This window comes from Hypomesus nipponensis, chromosome 5 (assembly GCF_054491055.1).
Source record: "Hypomesus nipponensis isolate SF chromosome 5, ASM5449105v1, whole genome shotgun sequence".
NCBI classification, from domain to species: domain Eukaryota; kingdom Metazoa; phylum Chordata; class Actinopteri; order Osmeriformes; family Osmeridae; genus Hypomesus; species Hypomesus nipponensis.
In genome coordinates, this window is record NC_140365.1 from 8,913,174 (window position 1) to 8,930,614 (window position 17,441).

Sequence of the window (17,441 nt, forward strand, 5' to 3'; positions counted from 1 at the left end):
GTCAACGAGGTCTTTTTTCTTTACAGTGTTGTTGTTATTTATGATGTTTTGAAAGCTTTTTGTGCCGAGGAAACATGGAGCATTGCGGTGTTCCCGATGTCAGTTGTTGTCCCTGGATCTTGAACCAGCTCTCAAGATCCAAACATGTGTGCTGCATTCCTCCACTTCATAATTATAAAGTGCAAACACCACACGCTGAACATCCTGGCACAGATCGACATCCCTTCCCTCAAACGCCCTCTCTCCCTCCCTCTCTCTCGCTCTCTCTCTCTCTCTCTCTCTCTCTCTCTCTCTCTCTCTCTCTCACGCTCTCTGTCCTCAATCACACACACGTAGACGGTTTTGCATAATTCATCTGTTGCATTTCTGAGAGGTCGTTCTCATCCAGACTCCACCACCCGCCGCTGCTTTTAGAGAACCACAGTGAGCCACCTCCTCGAGGAGAAGGTTAGAAGATCTCACTGGGATACAGACTCCAGCCAAGTCCGTTGCATCAGACTGATGCGAAACAAGAAAGGGGGTTTTCTTTTCGCCTAGTGTGACACAGAGCATAGCTCTAGTGAGCAGATGTCTTCATTAACGAGTGTGTTAGTATTCTCTTCCCCTCTGTTACGAGCCGCTGGCTATCCTCCAATCTCTAGTCCTCCTCCTTTCAGGACAGGAGTGGAACTGCTGTCCAAAGCAGATCCCCTGATTCCCATTTGGTCTGCACCCATAACTGATGTTCACCCGTTTCTCATTGCCCGGACCATAGTTTCCTATGGAGCAATTCAATCCCAGAAAGAAAAGAAAAATCAAATAAAAAAACATCAAACCATGCAAGTGAGCATACACAGAGACATCTGAATTGCATCAGTTTGGAGTTGGTCTTGTATGAGAGCTTGCAGGCTACAGGAGGGCGGTCCATGCTGTTCTCTGGCAGCAGCAGATTTGGGCAGAAAAGATTTACTGCGACAACTAGCAAGTGTGAACTGGGACATCCTGTCTCCATAAACCATTTGTTTTAATGAGCAGCAGCTATAAAGTTGAGCACATCCACACATCTCACTTTGCTCTCCGACATCTGTCGGTAACAACAACCACACTGCCTTTCTTTTATTGTCGTATTTGATTACCTACTGCTTATTTGCCATGTCTTTTGTGATATTTTACGTAGGATGACCTATACCCTACTTGAACTGTGGCCAAGGAATATTCACTGGGATGATCATATCATATCCTAGACAGTGCACATCATTCCATTAGTCAAGATACCATGAACAAATCCTTTAACCTTATTTTGTGGTCTGTTCATTTTACTTTTACCAACAGCTATCTTGCTTCTGCTGGGAAATTACCAGATGGTGAGTTTAAAACCCCCACAATTTTGTATTTAATTAAGCTCTTTTTAAATACTAGAGGCAATCTATCTGTGCAAAATACTGTGTGTGACAAGCTTATTTGTATTGACACAAAGGGTTTCAACCCCATATTGACTACATTTAATCATATTTGATGTTGTAATTCACATATTTAACAAATTGCTTGCAGTCACATTCATAAGTAAAAAGCGCCCTCTACTGCTGAAAATGATTGTTGTACCAGTTTTGTATTCAGTCAGATAGTGGCAGTAAACCCCAGTTAACATGCTTGGCCCCTGTCATCTAAGGCATACGTGGTCTGAATCTATGGAATATGTTCAATAATCCTGAGCTCTTAGTCCTCTAATTGCCACATCTATAATTTAGCAAATGGATGCACCCTGCACACACATTTTATCCTATAAATAAACTATTCTGTCCATTACCATTTTATGGTGACTAATCCTCTGTTAAAGACACTACAACTTACATTTGATAACAAGAATTGAAGAACCATATTGTGGTTATATATTTTTTATGAGATTTCCAAGGCCTTGTCACCAGGCTAATATCATATTTAGACTTGGTTGCAACTACAGTTTGTGGATAAACTCAGAACAGATATGGGGATTCCACTGAATAAGTCACTGGTGCTTTAGTACTTACAGTAAGTACAGGGACATTTCCCCGAGGCGAAGTGCCTTGCCCAAGGACACAACGCCATTTGGCTCAGCCGGGAATCAAACTGGTGACCTTCAGATTACTAGCCAGATTCCCTAACCGCTCAGCCACCTGACTCCCATTTACTGTGCTTTGTTGAATTATTTATGCACTTATCTTGATGAAATGAAGAAACTCTTCCTAGCATTTAATTACAAACAAAACGATCTATTACTAACAATCAATGCACTCATTATTCAGTGACAACTTATATCAGAGCAGTGACTTTACTACTTCATTATACACAACATTTAGTTCTCACATGGGTCTTATCTGGTATTACCTTGAGATAAGCCACAATGTGATTCTAAGTTGGACTTTGGCTCCCCACTCATTTTAGCTTACCTAAAGCCTATTTTACCTTCAACTCTTAAGACATCTCACTCGTCTCACAATCTGGTGTTAAATGCCAAACAAGCCACAAAATTGTTGAATTGACAGGAAGTCAACACTTGTTTTCACTTAAACAGAACTGTTATTACACCGATATACCGTCGCATATTTTGAATACATTTTGTGAAACAATCTGCTCTTTGATCGTTAATGAATAGCCCAGTTAGTGGATGACATTGTGTCAAACTGAATGGCATTGAAGTTCATTGGGTTTCTCTGGTCCCTAACAGATTGCCGTGTCCTGTCCCTGTTGACTGTTGGCATGATCAGGAAGTACCTTTCCTTCCTGGATGTCCCTATCAGCTGGCTCCTCCCCTCCCAGCTCTGCTGCATCATTGGCTCCCAGGGGTACCAGCAAGCCAAGGTGAGCCTGTACGCATACACCACCCTACTCCAAATAGACATTGTTTAGCCTTTACTAAATACACCTCTCCTGCTATTAGGGACATGCATTTCAACACACGTTGCTATGCTCTTTAATGCTGTTATAAATATCCAGATAGCTTAGCCAAGCTGAAGAAAGTGCATACTACACAAGTTGTGAGATAAATGTGATTTCCGTGCCAATTTGCTTGAATGGGAAGATTCAAGCATTTATAGTGAACAGAATGTCTTTGCTTGTAAAAAAAAACTGTTGCTCTAACAACCTTTAGAAACAAAAAAAGCATTCATACAGCAAATAGATCAGGAAAATGTCCTCAACAACACTGTTGTCAAGCGACATATGTTGGACAACAGCATGATAAATCTGAGCGCAGCCACTCTTTTTCTCTACTTTCTTCAGAGGGCCATGTTATGTCACCGCACCCAACTCCTGTGGTTTCGTCACCTGTACATTCTGTTCTCGCGCTACATGCTCGTCAACACATTCAACGTCATCCCACAAGAACCAAAACATGTGAAGATATATTAAAGATCTATTAAGATCTGCTGTCTCATGGCCTCACACATTTTATGTACTTGTTTTGAGTCACTTGATTGACAGTATTTGCCAAATGACTAGAATGTATGAGTTAGAATGTAATGACAATCTTAAATCTGTTTGCACTGAGTTTTTTTCTTTCTACACATAAATAGATTGTTATAACCCCTATCTACAAGGGGTCAAATACGAACTTGAAATTTGCAGACAATAAATCTGAGTCATAATTATCAATAAAGTTTATATTTCTTCAAAATTATAACAGAAATACAAATGTTGTCATTACTATGTATAATAATGGGAAACAAAGCTAGATTTATGTTTTTCTCAAGCGTGAGTACTGTCAGGTTTGGACATGTCCCTGATAGTCTTGTGACTTTGCATGCTCTCCTCCCAGTTCTCACCACAGAACCTCTCTGACGTCACACTGCAGACAGTTCCAGGATCCAGACAGTGTGGAGCTATACCTGGAGATAACATTCAGAACACACAGAACACAGAGAAACAAAGTTGACAACATTATACATGACTGATCCAATCAACACTTACAAACAAAGGAGGAGTTCCTGTATTATATGAGAAAACAAACATACTGTGTATCTTCAACCCATTCTTAGTTGTAGGTGGTTCTTACCATATCCATCCGGATTGGAGCGTGGGGAATAGAAACTCTGAACTCCACATATACTACAAAATGTGTGCTTGGCAGTGTGGGTGTTAAATGTGTATGTGGTCAAACAATCCAAACCCTGCAATAAATATGACCCATTGGTTAGAGTATTAATAATACATTTATAAAATGAAGGCATTTCTAGTATCGTTCAAATTTGTGTTTTACCTGTAAGAGTGTGAAGTATTTTTTAGCCACAATAAAATGACGGTTCTGCTTTTTTGTACAAATGCTACAGCTGTAAAAAAAAAATAAAAAAAAAACATGGCTCCTAAATCATAATTGCCTCATGTTTAAATAAGAATGAATAGTTAAAGTTACAATCGGCATGAAAATGTCACGTGAATGTTTGAGTCATTATTTTAAGACAGTCATACTTGCAATCGAAAACTATGATGTCTGGAGAATTCCAGACTTCAAATCTTACAGCCCCACAATGACATCCTCCTGTATGCTTTATACGAGCTTTCTCCATCGTGTATGGAAAAACATTAGGCGTAGGCGATCAACATCTGACGGGGCATATTGGATTTAATCTGGTAACTCGCCCTTTGCCATGGTTCCGTTTCGACGAACTCAAAAGCAGGAAATGTTTTAACTATTCCAGTTATATGATCAGAAGTACCTGTGAAAGGCCTTACGGTTAGTGACAGCTAAACCAGCTTGTTGACGCATTGAATGACTTGTGAAACTGCCACACCTTAATTCCGTGTGTAGGGCAATATTGCCAGACAAGTCCCACCCACCCACACCAGGCATTGGTATTGGTAATTTGCCCCGACAGAAACTTGCGTAGCCTAGTATACTGTTTTCAAAACAACCTTTGTATCCAACACAGTTGGCAGACCCTGGAACTAACCAAAACAGTGTTTAAATATGATAATTCCCTCCCGTTGTGGACAACACGTTTGTGTCATACTTGATTGGGTTACCAAATCAACCATTTGTTCTTTACACATTCATTTTCATGTTGTCCTCACAGCTGCTTGAAATAGGCTTCTATATACAGCAAAGTTGTTTGTGGGACACTCACGCCTTATGATAAACAGCTGGTGCAAAGTACAGCAGATTTATTGGTACAAACACATTCCATTGAGGCTCAACCCACTCTTGAGTCAAGACTGACGTGGATATCATGCGCTTTTCACATGAGGCAAGCTATCAGCATGCGAATACTGTTGCCTAAACTGTGACCACTGCTTGCCCCCAAAAGCATACCAGGAAATAGGAAATACAGTGACACTTGTATCGTATTTTATCTTTTACCATCAGTCAAATTTATAATGGCGCTAAGGGTCTCAAAAGATGAGCAATTTTTCATTTGCAATCGGTCCCTTGGTGGGCTAAACTTCAGTTTCAACTCAGTTCCCTTTAAGGACATGACACATTTAAACTATAAAGCGTCAAAGCCAAATCAGTGCGACTATAAATATCTTAAAACTGCTTGTTCATCAGACTACCCATGTAGTCCCTGTTCCACACCATCTGTTATCTATGGAATATGTGGCACAGAAAACATTGTACATACTAGATTGTTATTTTTGTACAAACCCATTAGAATAAAACTGGCTTTACCAGGTTATCTGGATAATCTGGCGCCTGCTGTTTTTCCTGCCTGGGGAATTCATCCTACAGCCCTGACCTACCCAATGTTAATCTTTTCATAGGATGACGGTGCAGTCTGACAAGCAGAGCAGAGGGAACTGTATTTCCCAATCTCTCCAGCTTTGGTAAGAGATGACTGGAACTTTGGAAAATTGAGAACAATTTATCACAGGCCACTCTGAGGGGGTTCAAGTCATACTGCATTTAGCTTGAGAATATTTTTTAAGTCCAGGATCTTAAATTGCTACACATTATCAAAATGATTATCTTTATAATCAATAGAACAAACAAAACGGAGGTGTGGTTGGACAAACTGTTACACGTGTACAGGGTCACCTCCCAAATCGAATGTTGTTTCGTATTTCAACCTGTTATTTTCCAATAAAGTTCTTGTGGTTGGCAGATAATTTTTGATTATGAGAAACGTTTTTAAAACCACCGACTACATTCAGTGTGAGTTTCTACAAGTTACAGAGTGTAAACTGGCAAGGAGCTTACATATCAGGTTTCTTTAGCATGACCTACTTTCCCCTGCCTGCAGACAAAGCAGCTGGTATCATGTTTGGGAAACACGTGTCCATCTGTTGCGTGGCACATTTGTTGATGTAACCTAGTTATCGCTCTCGTAGTTGTTGCTAATGGGTCCACTGTAAGGAAAATGCCTTCTTAAGATTATCAACTAGAAAGCTGGGAAGATACCGTATGTTTTAAAGGCGAGGTAAAATAAGAGTAACCTAAACACATATTATCATTCTTTTTCACTATCTACATACAGTTGGCAATGAAAGGTTACACGTCCAACATGGTGATACAAAACCAGCCAATCACTATCCAAACAAACAACATCCAGCGTCCAATCAGACACTTGGAAGTGTGCTCATGTCTGTGTCGTTCTAGCACATTCTGGAGACATTGCACTACAAATCACTCCGCTACAAACTTCAATTTTTTAAATGTATGTTATACACGGTAGAATCGATATAATTGGTCAAATTATGTCTGTGAAAGTGGTTATGGGGCTGTATTAGGTTATATCGTTTTTTTAATAAACTGAAATAAATCATCAGAGTACACGCACTGTGTTCAGAAGCGGATGGATATTGCGAAGTACGTCACCACATCCTCTTAGTATATATGTCACCACCCCGTCGTCAGTAGGGTAATAGAAGCTGAAAACACAACGAAATTGTATCAGATTGTACTCAACTCACAGTAAGTAGTTTTATTCCCGTTTGAGAATATAATAATTCTTAATCAAGTGTATTATCAATTCTTGGTCGGATTTATTTGAGTGTAGTCTCTTTCGACGCCAGCTATTGAACCTAGACGTAGCTTAATACTGTATTAACCTAGTAGTCTAGAGGTAGCTACAGTAGTACTAGCTCACTACTGTAGCTTCTGTAGTTCGACCAAATGGAATACTTATCAAAATGTCCTTAATAATTCAAATTAAGACTGCCATCTATGTTTTAAACGTTGTAGATGCCGAACGTTGCGTTTATTTTGTGTATAGTTGTTGGCTGTCTCATATTAAACATTTAGCTTATCTACCTAATGCGTAGTCATGCTAACGCTAACCCTCCATTACCTGTTCAAATTACAGTGCGAAAAACACGGTGGTGGTAGCAATAGGCTGGTAGCTAGCTTGGATGTCTAAAATGGCGCTTGTCATGGATAACATATTTTGTAGTTTAACCTACAATGTCGGCATTTCTTCATAGGTTTGTCATTTATATTTGATAATCGCTTATTGGAGCATTGTGATGCCAACCACATTTGTTTTGAAATGAATTTATTTTAATGAATGCTCATTTTGTGTTTAGGTATAGACATGCAGATCTTTGTTAAAACCCTCACTGGCAAGACCATCACACTTGAGGTTGAGCCAAGTGACACCATTGAGAACGTCAAGGCCAAGATCCAGGACAAAGAAGGCATTCCCCCAGACCAGCAGAGGTTGATCTTTGCCGGCAAGCAGCTGGAAGATGGCCGCACCCTGTCAGACTACAACATCCAGAAAGAATCCACCCTCCATCTTGTCCTTCGTCTCAGGGGAGGAATGCAAATCTTCGTGAAGACCCTCACAGGCAAGACCATCACTCTGGAGGTTGAGCCAAGCGACACCATTGAGAACGTCAAGGCCAAGATCCAGGACAAAGAAGGCATTCCCCCAGACCAGCAGAGGTTGATCTTTGCCGGCAAGCAGCTGGAAGATGGCCGCACCCTGTCAGACTACAACATCCAGAAAGAATCCACCCTCCATCTTGTCCTTCGTCTCAGGGGAGGAATGCAAATCTTCGTGAAGACCCTCACAGGCAAGACCATCACTCTGGAGGTTGAGCCAAGCGACACCATTGAGAACGTCAAGGCCAAGATCCAGGACAAAGAAGGCATTCCCCCAGACCAGCAGAGGTTGATCTTTGCCGGCAAGCAGCTGGAAGATGGCCGCACCCTGTCAGACTACAACATCCAGAAAGAATCCACCCTCCATCTTGTCCTTCGTCTCAGGGGAGGAATGCAAATCTTCGTGAAGACCCTCACAGGCAAGACCATCACTCTGGAGGTTGAGCCAAGCGACACCATTGAGAACGTCAAGGCCAAGATCCAGGACAAAGAAGGCATTCCCCCAGACCAGCAGAGGTTGATCTTTGCCGGCAAGCAGCTGGAAGATGGCCGCACCCTGTCAGACTACAACATCCAGAAAGAATCCACCCTCCATCTTGTCCTTCGTCTCAGGGGAGGAATGCAAATCTTCGTGAAGACCCTCACAGGCAAGACCATCACTCTGGAGGTTGAGCCAAGCGACACCATTGAGAACGTCAAGGCCAAGATCCAGGACAAAGAAGGCATTCCCCCAGACCAGCAGAGGTTGATCTTTGCCGGCAAGCAGCTGGAAGATGGCCGCACCCTGTCAGACTACAACATCCAGAAAGAATCCACCCTCCATCTTGTCCTTCGTCTCAGGGGAGGAATGCAAATCTTCGTGAAGACCCTCACAGGCAAGACCATCACTCTGGAGGTTGAGCCAAGCGACACCATTGAGAACGTCAAGGCCAAGATCCAGGACAAAGAAGGCATTCCCCCAGACCAGCAGAGGTTGATCTTTGCCGGCAAGCAGCTGGAAGATGGCCGCACCCTGTCAGACTACAACATCCAGAAAGAATCCACCCTCCATCTTGTCCTTCGTCTCAGGGGAGGAATGCAAATCTTCGTGAAGACCCTCACAGGCAAGACCATCACTCTGGAGGTTGAGCCAAGCGACACCATTGAGAACGTCAAGGCCAAGATCCAGGACAAAGAAGGCATTCCCCCAGACCAGCAGAGGTTGATCTTTGCCGGCAAGCAGCTGGAAGATGGCCGCACCCTGTCAGACTACAACATCCAGAAAGAATCCACCCTCCATCTTGTCCTTCGTCTCAGAGGAGGGCAATAAATGTCCAAACCACCAATGTTTCTGTCACCAAGTTTCTTATTCCTTAATCTGTTTTTATATAATTGAAGCAATATTGTTAAAATAAAGATGATAACTGTTATCTCCTTTTGCTTTGTCACAATTTAGTTTTCATCCTTTGACCTTTTTGAACACATTGCCACTCTAAAGTAGTATTCACAATTGTTGCCATTAAATTGACATCCTACTATATTTGTAGCATTTTGTCTATCCTTGTGTAAATTGAACTTGGCCTACTTCCATGATCCAATACAGACAATTCATGTGTTTAGAAGAGGGTTAAATGTTATAAATATGCACAGAACAAATACCAGGTGTTTTGGGATAATCTCGAAAGCCTTCTGCAGACTTGACCGGACCACATTTTGACTAGTTTGTCAGTAATGTTAATCGCATTGAGGTCAGAATATACATGATTGGCAATTGCAGTTATGAGCCTGTTTTAGTAGAATGCTTTTGGGCAGACAAAGGTACTTAATAGAATGGTGATATCTAATACAAAATGGTACATTGACTTGAACTTGCAACAATTTAATAAGCTTTTTGTATTCCACCCGTAGCCACAGTAATAAGGCTAATTACTACCTATACCGCAGATACAAAATACATATCCATTGCATTAATATTAGGTATGATGCATTTAGTCATTTAGCAGACAAGTACAGGGACTTTCCCCTGAGGCAAGTAGGGTGAAGACACGTAATTTGCACAGCTGGGAATCAAACCGGCAACCTTCTGATTACTAGCCCGATTCCCTCACTGCTCCGCCGCCTGACTCGCCTAACTCGCCTGACTCAGGTCAAATATCTTCCACCTACTCATACTTAAACACTAGGTTGCATTCATGGGGATATTTTATTTATCTTTAATATGTTTCTATACTTAATAACCTATAGGCTACTCAACTATAGACTTAGAAAATAGGAATTCCATTTGCTTACAACTGAAGCATTTTCATTTATTGTGACAGAAATAATAAATATATTAGAAAAATCTAAAAGTTGTTAGATAACAGCCTAAAATGTATTTGCAATGTGCCTTGCACTCAAAGCCTTGCACTCAAATCCCTACAAGAAGTTTACATTGTATCAATGTCGTTGTATTTTGATCTTCTATATAGCCTACTCTGTACAGAAAATGTTCAAGACTATTCAAAGAAGTTTTTTTTTTATACCCTTATAAACCTTTTTTTATTTCTCCGTTCTCAGATGTTTGTGGGCTATACGCCTAGTAAAAGGTAAAAGTTACAATCATAAAACATAATATACAATAACGTTTTTAATTGTAAATGTATTTGTCTTTGATATTCTGTGTAGATGGTATGTTACATAAAAATAATCATAGTGTCATAAGTCAGTGTGGTGAACTTGCCTTTCAGGCAATTAGACGAGGAATTGGAGAAAAAAAAGTGGATAACGAATTCACAGACTGAGACAGTTCCATTCCGTGGTCAAATTAAGTAGCCTCAAGAATAGCACTTACAACTCCCAGAGAAGACGTAGCCTACCAGGGAGTGTCGGGTAGCGGAGACTATTTTTACTTTACTGTCAGTCATCAGTAAATGTTCTATTTCAACTGAGGTGTGTAGGCTAAGGGTTTTGTGTTAAGTATCCCAAAATAAATGAATGAAAAATAAGCCTGATAAAGAAGTATTGATCTGACAGACTTCACAAGCTCTTCGTTTCAAGGCGACATATGAGGGGCACACGTTAATTCCTGCAAATAAATGTCATGTAGGCCTAGGTTAAACCACGAGAAAGTTATTTGTTATTTAACATTTTCACCTAGTTTCTCAGTAGTTCAAATACAGTCTTGAGTATAAACGTGCAACCTTGTTTCAATTGTTTCAACATTTAGGCAGCGTGTATTTGGAACTGGATAAATAAGTCTTGCCGCTCTGTTCACTGTTCAGTTTAGCACACGCTGTCACCGGTCGTTGTAGCAAGTGGAATGGCTGGACCTGCTTTCGGAATGTTTTTTTTCTCTCTCCTGAATTACAAGACAGAAAAATATGTTATCGCCGAAAATAAGAAAGTTGGAATATTATTTAGACTCTATCAATTGGCCATACTGGGATACTTGATCGGGTAAGGTGTAACTATTTCGATGCATAGCCTGTTGAGCCGTTGTTAGATTTATTACAGCAGAAATGATCTAGTTAAGGGTCTGTAATTGCTTCAGGTCCGTCCAGTATTAAATTGTCAAGTGCGTCTTTCTCTTCTCGTCGTTTAACCTTGCCCAAATGTTTCGAAATATTGTGTCGTCCTCGTGTTAACTGGATGCCATAACACCCTCAACAAACTTGCTTCAAATTATGGTCATGATATTTATATTTTAAAAAGTGTAAATACATTTGACAAGATTTGTGCTTTGTCCTGTAATTGTTATAACAGTGGCTTAATTACTGACAAATTCTGTTAAAATATTTTTTTATGGCGTTGTAAAATGATTAATTGACTCCAATTAAGGCACGCTACTTGAAGCGTGCCTACAACTCCCTCAAGGAAATGTGGAATCTTTTTCTATTGGATTCTGAAAGTTACATTGTTAGTCTTTCATCAAGCTAATGATAATTACAAGAAAAACGTTTGCTAATGGCCCAGTTGATGTTTGAATGCCATCAACACAAGTGTATTAATCAGTTGGCCTATTTGATACATGGCACTTGCATACTTTTCATTCTCTTCTTTAGGCTATACCTACAACTTTTTTGGTAGTCCATCAGTATTATTTCACAAGGAAATGGTAACTGTTTTGAGACATATCATTGACCAACCCTAAACCAAACTTGCTCATACACATCAAACAGCATATGAAGTTTACATTGCATCAATGTCGTTGTAGTTTGATCTTCTATATATCCTACTCTGTACACAGAGAATCTACAAGACACAATTCAAAGAAAGGGTTTTCATACCTTTTTATAAACATATTTTTATTTTATTTTTCCTTTCTCAGATGGGTGTTTGTGGTTAAGAAAGGATACCAAGAGAAGGAAGATACTTGCCAGAGCTCAGTTATCACCAAGCTCAAAGGTGTTGCCTTGACCAACAACTCAGTCTCTGGACTTCACCTTTGGGGTGCAGAGGATTATGTCATGCCACCGCAGGTGAGAGGTTTCCAGACCCCCAATTGTTAACCCCTTGTTTTCTGTTTCCTTGTCCACTCCAATACATACTGTGGTAGGAGTCTCTAGTCTAAACAATGGTGTCAGCATGGACTCTTCTGTCGCAGCATACAGCATTCAGTCCATTCTGTTGGATCAGAAAGAAGACCGTTCTCCCCAATGCTCTGATGAATGTAGCCCATTTACACTTTAGCTGGCCAATGTTGGGAGTGAAATTCTACTTCCTGTACATACTCGGCTCTGTCAAGCTAATGACACCAAGTGACAGGCTAAATGGCAACACTTTCACGGCTACAAATTCTAAACTGACCTCTACTTATGGATGATCCATGTATGTGTGTGCTTGTTATTGTGTTTTTAGGGTGAGCAAGTGTTCTTCATTGTTACAAACTACGTAGAGACCCCAAATCAGAGACTCGCATTCTGTGCCGAGGTGAGTTGACAACCACAGCGATGACTATTTCCATAAAAGGCAAAACAAACAAAACGAGTCATAATGCTGGAACAGCACACAGACATGTTGACATTACTTCACATTTAATATACGCTCTTATCCAGATCGACTTGCAGTAAGTACAGGGACATTATCCCCGAGGCAAGAAGGGTGAAGTGCCTTGCCCAAGGACACAACGTCATTTCCCAATGCCGGGAATTGAACCGGCAACCTTCTGATTAATCGCCCGATTCCCTAACCGCTCAACCATCTGACTCCCCCCTCATTGACAAGATTCTGACAGTCTCCTTGTTTGGTTATCTCAGTAGATAGAGAGAGATAGAGCTGTTGTGTAGATATATAGTTCATACCACTGTCAGCGAGGACCCACAATGTGATCTACTACATTAACTTGGTATTCACAAGTGTAAACATTATAGCCTGTTATTATGCTTTCCAGAGCCCCAAGGTGCCAGACGGCCTTTGTGTAAACAATTATGACTGTGAAGAGGGCCAAGCTGTGAAAGCAGGCCATGGTAAGGACTGGGTTGTCAATTACGACCATTTCACTCCTTTGTCACATTTGTCCTCAGTGTACACGATGCACAGTATTAATACACAGACTTTATTCGATTTCAATTGCCCTAAAGTGGCTGTTATGATATTCTCCTTCCACTAAACAGTTCCACTTTCCAATGTATGACCACAGCCTTTTCTTGCAGGAATAAAGACTGGGTTCTGCATCAATGAAACAGGGACCTGTGAGATACACGGCTGGTGCCCTGTCGAGCACCAACGGAAACCCTCGTGAGAATATATCCATTTGGAGCTTTTCAGTCTTTAGTGTGCCTGGTCTACTGTCCTCACTTGTCCACACCACAGGTTATCTGCATCCTAGCGATTGAAACCTGCACAATGTGGGCCAGGACATATCTTAAGACAAGGTCAAAATGTGGCCTTTACTGTTAAGTGGAAGAACTTGACTCTGTTTTTTGGGGCCAAGATATGGTTGGACTACTGTTTCTCTCGTTTTCAGGGAGGCTTCCTTAGCCGTGGCCGAAAACTTCACCGTCTACATCAAGAACTTCATCAGGTTTCCTAAATTTGAATTCTCCAAGTAAGTGGCTGTGAGAGGTTTTAAGTGGGGGGGGAAATCTCCAGAGACACAACGACATGTTCCACACTCTATGGGCGAGTGAGAGAAAGAGAGAGGGGGGTTTGTCTGCTCTGAACATGGCTTTGAATAGCTGTTAGGGTACAGATCCCCTTCTATTTTTAAGTCATCCCCCCCCTCCCAGCCTGTACTGCTGTGTGCTCAGTGAAACAGTGAGGCGGTCATCTGAGATGTCCTTGACAGCAGGCACTGCCTTGGACAGGTGTCAGATCAGCCTGTGTGCTCTCACGTCACTGTTGCTGCAGGCTCGGTCAACTGGAACACTGACCGAGTTCTTGGTCTGTTTGACAGAAAAGCAGTCAGATGTCTAACCAAAGCTTATTCCTGCTTTAAGAACTTGGTCTTGAGTCACCCAACACATTGATCCGTTACAGTAATGGATTGTGTAGAAATGGATTGGTTTTGAATTTCATATGTTTAAACTGTGAAATCCCTTTCAGTAAGGACGTTCTAGTAATGTTATGGGTTTCATGTTGTTGCTCATAATGACTCAGAATACATCTAAATGATACTGGTGGCTAGAGGTTAGCAGAGTGACTGCACAGCAATAGGATCAGGTTCAAACTACAGGTTCCCTTGTCCCTCTGTGCTCTGTTTAGATCAAATGTCCTTGACACCAGTGATGACACCTATCTGAAGAGATGCCTCTATGATAAAGTCGATCATCCTTACTGCCCCATCTTTCGCCTCGGCGATGTAGTCAGCTTAACAGGAAATAGCTTCCAGGACATGGCTGTGAAGGTAAATTGAAACCACAGGTCATCGTTGGCCAAAAAGGAACCCAAGGTAAGCGCAGTTCTGTTAGTGAATTCTTGACTTTTCTTTTAGGGTGGGTCAATTGGAATTCAGATTGAGTGGAACTGTGACTTGGACAAGGACTACTCGCAGTGTAACCCCGAATACAACTTTGTCCGTTTGGATTTGAGCATAAACAACTCAGCCATATCCGGGTACAACTTCAGGTACATGTCCCCACAAAGATGCTACATTGAATGAAACTGTACGAGATACACTGGGAAATAGGTTTGAAGACGATGTGTTTCAACCCAAACCGATCCTCAAGTGCTGGAAGTCCTCAGTTGGTGTTGTTTTCCAGACATGCCAGATATTTCAAAGATGAAGCCGGGGAGGACTATCGAACCTTGTATAAAGTGTATGGAATTCGCTTCGATATCATGATCAGTGGACGGGTATGTCAGTGATTTGTATTATTTTTATTACATTGTGTCTCCAGTAGTAATATGGCAGTCTTGATCATTTTGAAAGTCTTTGTTTTTCAGGCTGGAAAATTCAACATTGTGCCTACATTAATTGCCATTGGATCTGCTATTGCTTTGATGGGTGCAGTAAGTTCTAATCTAGATATTGAAATCCATGTATTCAATTCTATCTAGAATTAGCATTCTGTTCAATCCTCATGGGTGTGGTATAGTCTGTCTCCACTAGATGGTAATGATTATCTGTTCATTTTAAGGCTGATTATCTAATCACAACAGACAACAAAGTTAGGGTCTTGACCCATCATGATCACAATCCAGTTCCAAAAGTTGTGGCCTTGTCTGATGTCAATTTGTTTCAGGGAGCCTTCGCATGTGACATGATACTCCTGTACATGATGAACACAAGTTCCTACTACCGTGAGAAGAAATTTGAAATAATCAAGTAAGAGTTCTCTGATATGTTTCATGGAAAGTGAAAATGACAGTATTGGGAAGACCTTAATAAATGTTGTCTGTCCTGTAGAAAAGACCGGAGCTCAAAGCACCGGGACGACAAGACGACGCACCGAGACAAACGACACAGGAAAGCAGCCAATCAACACGCCGTCACAAACCTTTCTCCGGCCACACAGAAAGCAGAGGGACAGGAGCCAACCGATGCGTCCACAATGCCTCAGTCTGAGGAGAATCCCCAGGCAGTGGAGAAACGGGGGCCGACCTGTCCGAGAAACACGGGCCAACGCTACTCTGCTGTTCTCCCTCCTCGAACCGCAGAGACAAAGCACCATATCACTTTCTCCCCAAGAAGTTAAGCAGTTATTCTTTGATTAATTGAAAGAAAAGCTGCTGCATCATCATCCAGAAAGCTAGATCTGGTTATGTGAATACAAGGAAGGGTGAGATGACCTTGACTGACTCCCACCAGCCATAAAGGGCTGCTTGCACACCTCGGAGGTCACACATGCCCTGGTTGAACAAGGCTGTGAGCTGGCACAGTATAAAAATGCCCTGTACTAGGCTGACACGACCAAAGCCAAATCAGAGAACAAAGTGCCGTTTCTGTTCAGAAGGGATTTGTTTATTGCATGTGTTCAGTTGAAAGTAGAGTGAATTTTGACATGCTGTTGAAGTCTGTTGGACCAGAAAAGCCAGGCTGAGATGTTTACATATACAGTAAATCCTTATAAAGTCCTGTTGTAATTCAGCATTAAAAATAGAGAAGCACATTCTATTATTTCATACCTCTGGGACTTTTTCTTTAACCTTTCCAGTAGAATTTGTGTTCCCTAGTAAAAATGTACACAGCTGAGCAGATAAATAAATGCACATTGTTGTATTGTCTTTTATTTAGTACAATTTGGTCAAAATTATCCCAGTTGCAGTGCTTTACTACCTGGTTTGTTAGCAAGAACATCACCTCAGTGGCTGCGTAGAATAATCTATACGGATGTTTTCATTAGTCTCATTTAGATGTTAAGTACAATGGCCACATTAAATTGACAGAGCTGAGAAACAATTACAATGTACAAGTTAAGGTCACACAGTTTATAAGTTCAGTGCAATAGGAAAAGCAGGCAAATGTTTCATTTGATAAGTATGTAAAATCAAACCATAAAGCAATGGTCATTGGACATAAACAGGGGTGTTAGATATTAGACAATACATCTATGATGATTAACAAACATTGAGTCACAAATACAAGCATAACATTTTAGTATACATGCACCATTCCGTAGAGGAAAGTCCAAAATAGGATGTAGGTAAAAAGACCTCCAACAAGGCCCCCGGTAAAGAGGAGTCGCCGAGATTTGAAGCACTTGTTCCACCGACGACCGGCCTTGAGGATGAGTAGAAGGGATAGTAGAAACGATGCGAGTAAATAAAATACAAAGCCGTAGAGCCCAGTTAAGCCAAGAATTCCTGCTGTTGCCCCAGACAGAGCTGACACAGATGTACGACAGTAGTCCAGAACCGCGGCGTTGCCCCTCACAGCAATCTCGCTTATAAATTGTGGTCCTTCCCGTTTCGCCATCACAGAAGCCATGTCTGTACGATACTCGCAGCGAGCGTGTCAAAGACTGTTCCACTGACGATCAAAGAAAGGGAATATAGTTACTGACAATGCCATGCTGCAAAATGGTTACGTTTTGCCGTGTTGCTTGCACGCTAACGCAATGTAATACTTAGCTTAGAGCTAAAAGCTATGCTACTCACCTTGTGTCTAGAAGAATGTATATTGTAACGTTATGATTTACTGCACGATCATTCAAACGGACATAGCTTGTATATCGACAAGTTGGTAATATGCCTAATATAAACAAAATAAATGTAATTTAGAGATGTAAAATTAATTTAGCTAAAAGCTTAATCGGGATTTCTGTCAGAC

The 17,441-nt window shown here is 41.2% G+C and overlaps 5 protein-coding genes across 9 annotated transcripts in view; 3 read left to right on the forward strand and 2 right to left on the reverse strand.

Moving 5' to 3' along the window:
- Positions 1-3,615, forward strand: part of pigl (phosphatidylinositol glycan anchor biosynthesis, class L) — a 32,830-nt gene extending 29,215 nt beyond the window's left edge. For 2 of the 4 annotated variants that reach the window (XM_084697775.1, XM_084697774.1), the window contains exons 4-6: positions 1,312-1,343; positions 2,684-2,817; positions 3,238-3,608. In XM_084697775.1, the coding sequence (XP_084553901.1) occupies positions 1,312-1,343; positions 2,684-2,817; positions 3,238-3,366 (295 nt within the window). In that variant the 3' untranslated portion in view covers positions 3,367-3,608. Of the gene's footprint in view, positions 1-1,311; positions 1,344-2,683; positions 2,818-3,237 lie in introns of all 4 variants that reach the window. The other 2 variants (XM_084697773.1, XM_084697772.1) reach the window with 2 other exon arrangements.
- Positions 3,603-4,746, reverse strand: cenpv (centromere protein V). Its single transcript, XM_084697776.1, has 4 exons — positions 4,423-4,746; positions 4,214-4,283; positions 4,010-4,124; positions 3,603-3,842 (listed from the first exon to the last, which is right to left on the reverse strand). The coding sequence occupies exons 1-4, from the start codon at positions 4,518-4,520 to the stop codon at positions 3,703-3,705; spliced, it is 423 nt and encodes a 140-aa protein (XP_084553902.1). The 5' UTR covers positions 4,521-4,746; the 3' UTR covers positions 3,603-3,702.
- A 1,994-nt stretch (positions 4,747-6,740) lies between these two features.
- On the forward strand, positions 6,741-9,183 carry LOC146288297 (polyubiquitin-C). Its single transcript, XM_084697764.1, has 2 exons — positions 6,741-6,862; positions 7,474-9,183. Exon 2 carries the CDS (start codon positions 7,482-7,484, stop codon positions 9,081-9,083), a length of 1,602 nt encoding a protein of 533 aa, XP_084553890.1. The 5' UTR covers positions 6,741-6,862; positions 7,474-7,481; the 3' UTR covers positions 9,084-9,183.
- An 87-nt stretch (positions 9,184-9,270) lies between these two features.
- p2rx5 (purinergic receptor P2X, ligand-gated ion channel, 5) lies at positions 9,271-16,396 on the forward strand. 2 transcript variants are annotated; one of them, XM_084697765.1, is made up of 12 exons: positions 9,271-10,338; positions 12,060-12,210; positions 12,590-12,661; positions 13,122-13,197; positions 13,384-13,468; positions 13,698-13,778; positions 14,435-14,576; positions 14,664-14,797; positions 14,932-15,025; positions 15,116-15,181; positions 15,415-15,497; positions 15,579-16,396. In XM_084697765.1, exons 1-12 carry the CDS (start codon positions 10,193-10,195, stop codon positions 15,865-15,867), a joined length of 1,419 nt encoding a protein of 472 aa, XP_084553891.1. In that variant the 5' UTR covers positions 9,271-10,192; the 3' UTR covers positions 15,868-16,396. The 2 variants fall into 2 exon arrangements, with proteins under 2 accessions (XP_084553891.1, XP_084553892.1); XM_084697766.1 differs by lacking the exon at positions 9,271-10,338 and adding an exon at positions 10,361-11,188.
- Positions 16,384-17,440, reverse strand: emc6 (ER membrane protein complex subunit 6). The gene is made up of 2 exons (XM_084697777.1): positions 17,270-17,440; positions 16,384-17,141 (listed from the first exon to the last, which is right to left on the reverse strand). The coding sequence occupies exon 2, from the start codon at positions 17,097-17,099 to the stop codon at positions 16,767-16,769; it is 333 nt and encodes a 110-aa protein (XP_084553903.1). The 5' UTR covers positions 17,100-17,141; positions 17,270-17,440; the 3' UTR covers positions 16,384-16,766.
- Position 17,441: the final 1 nt, after the last annotated feature.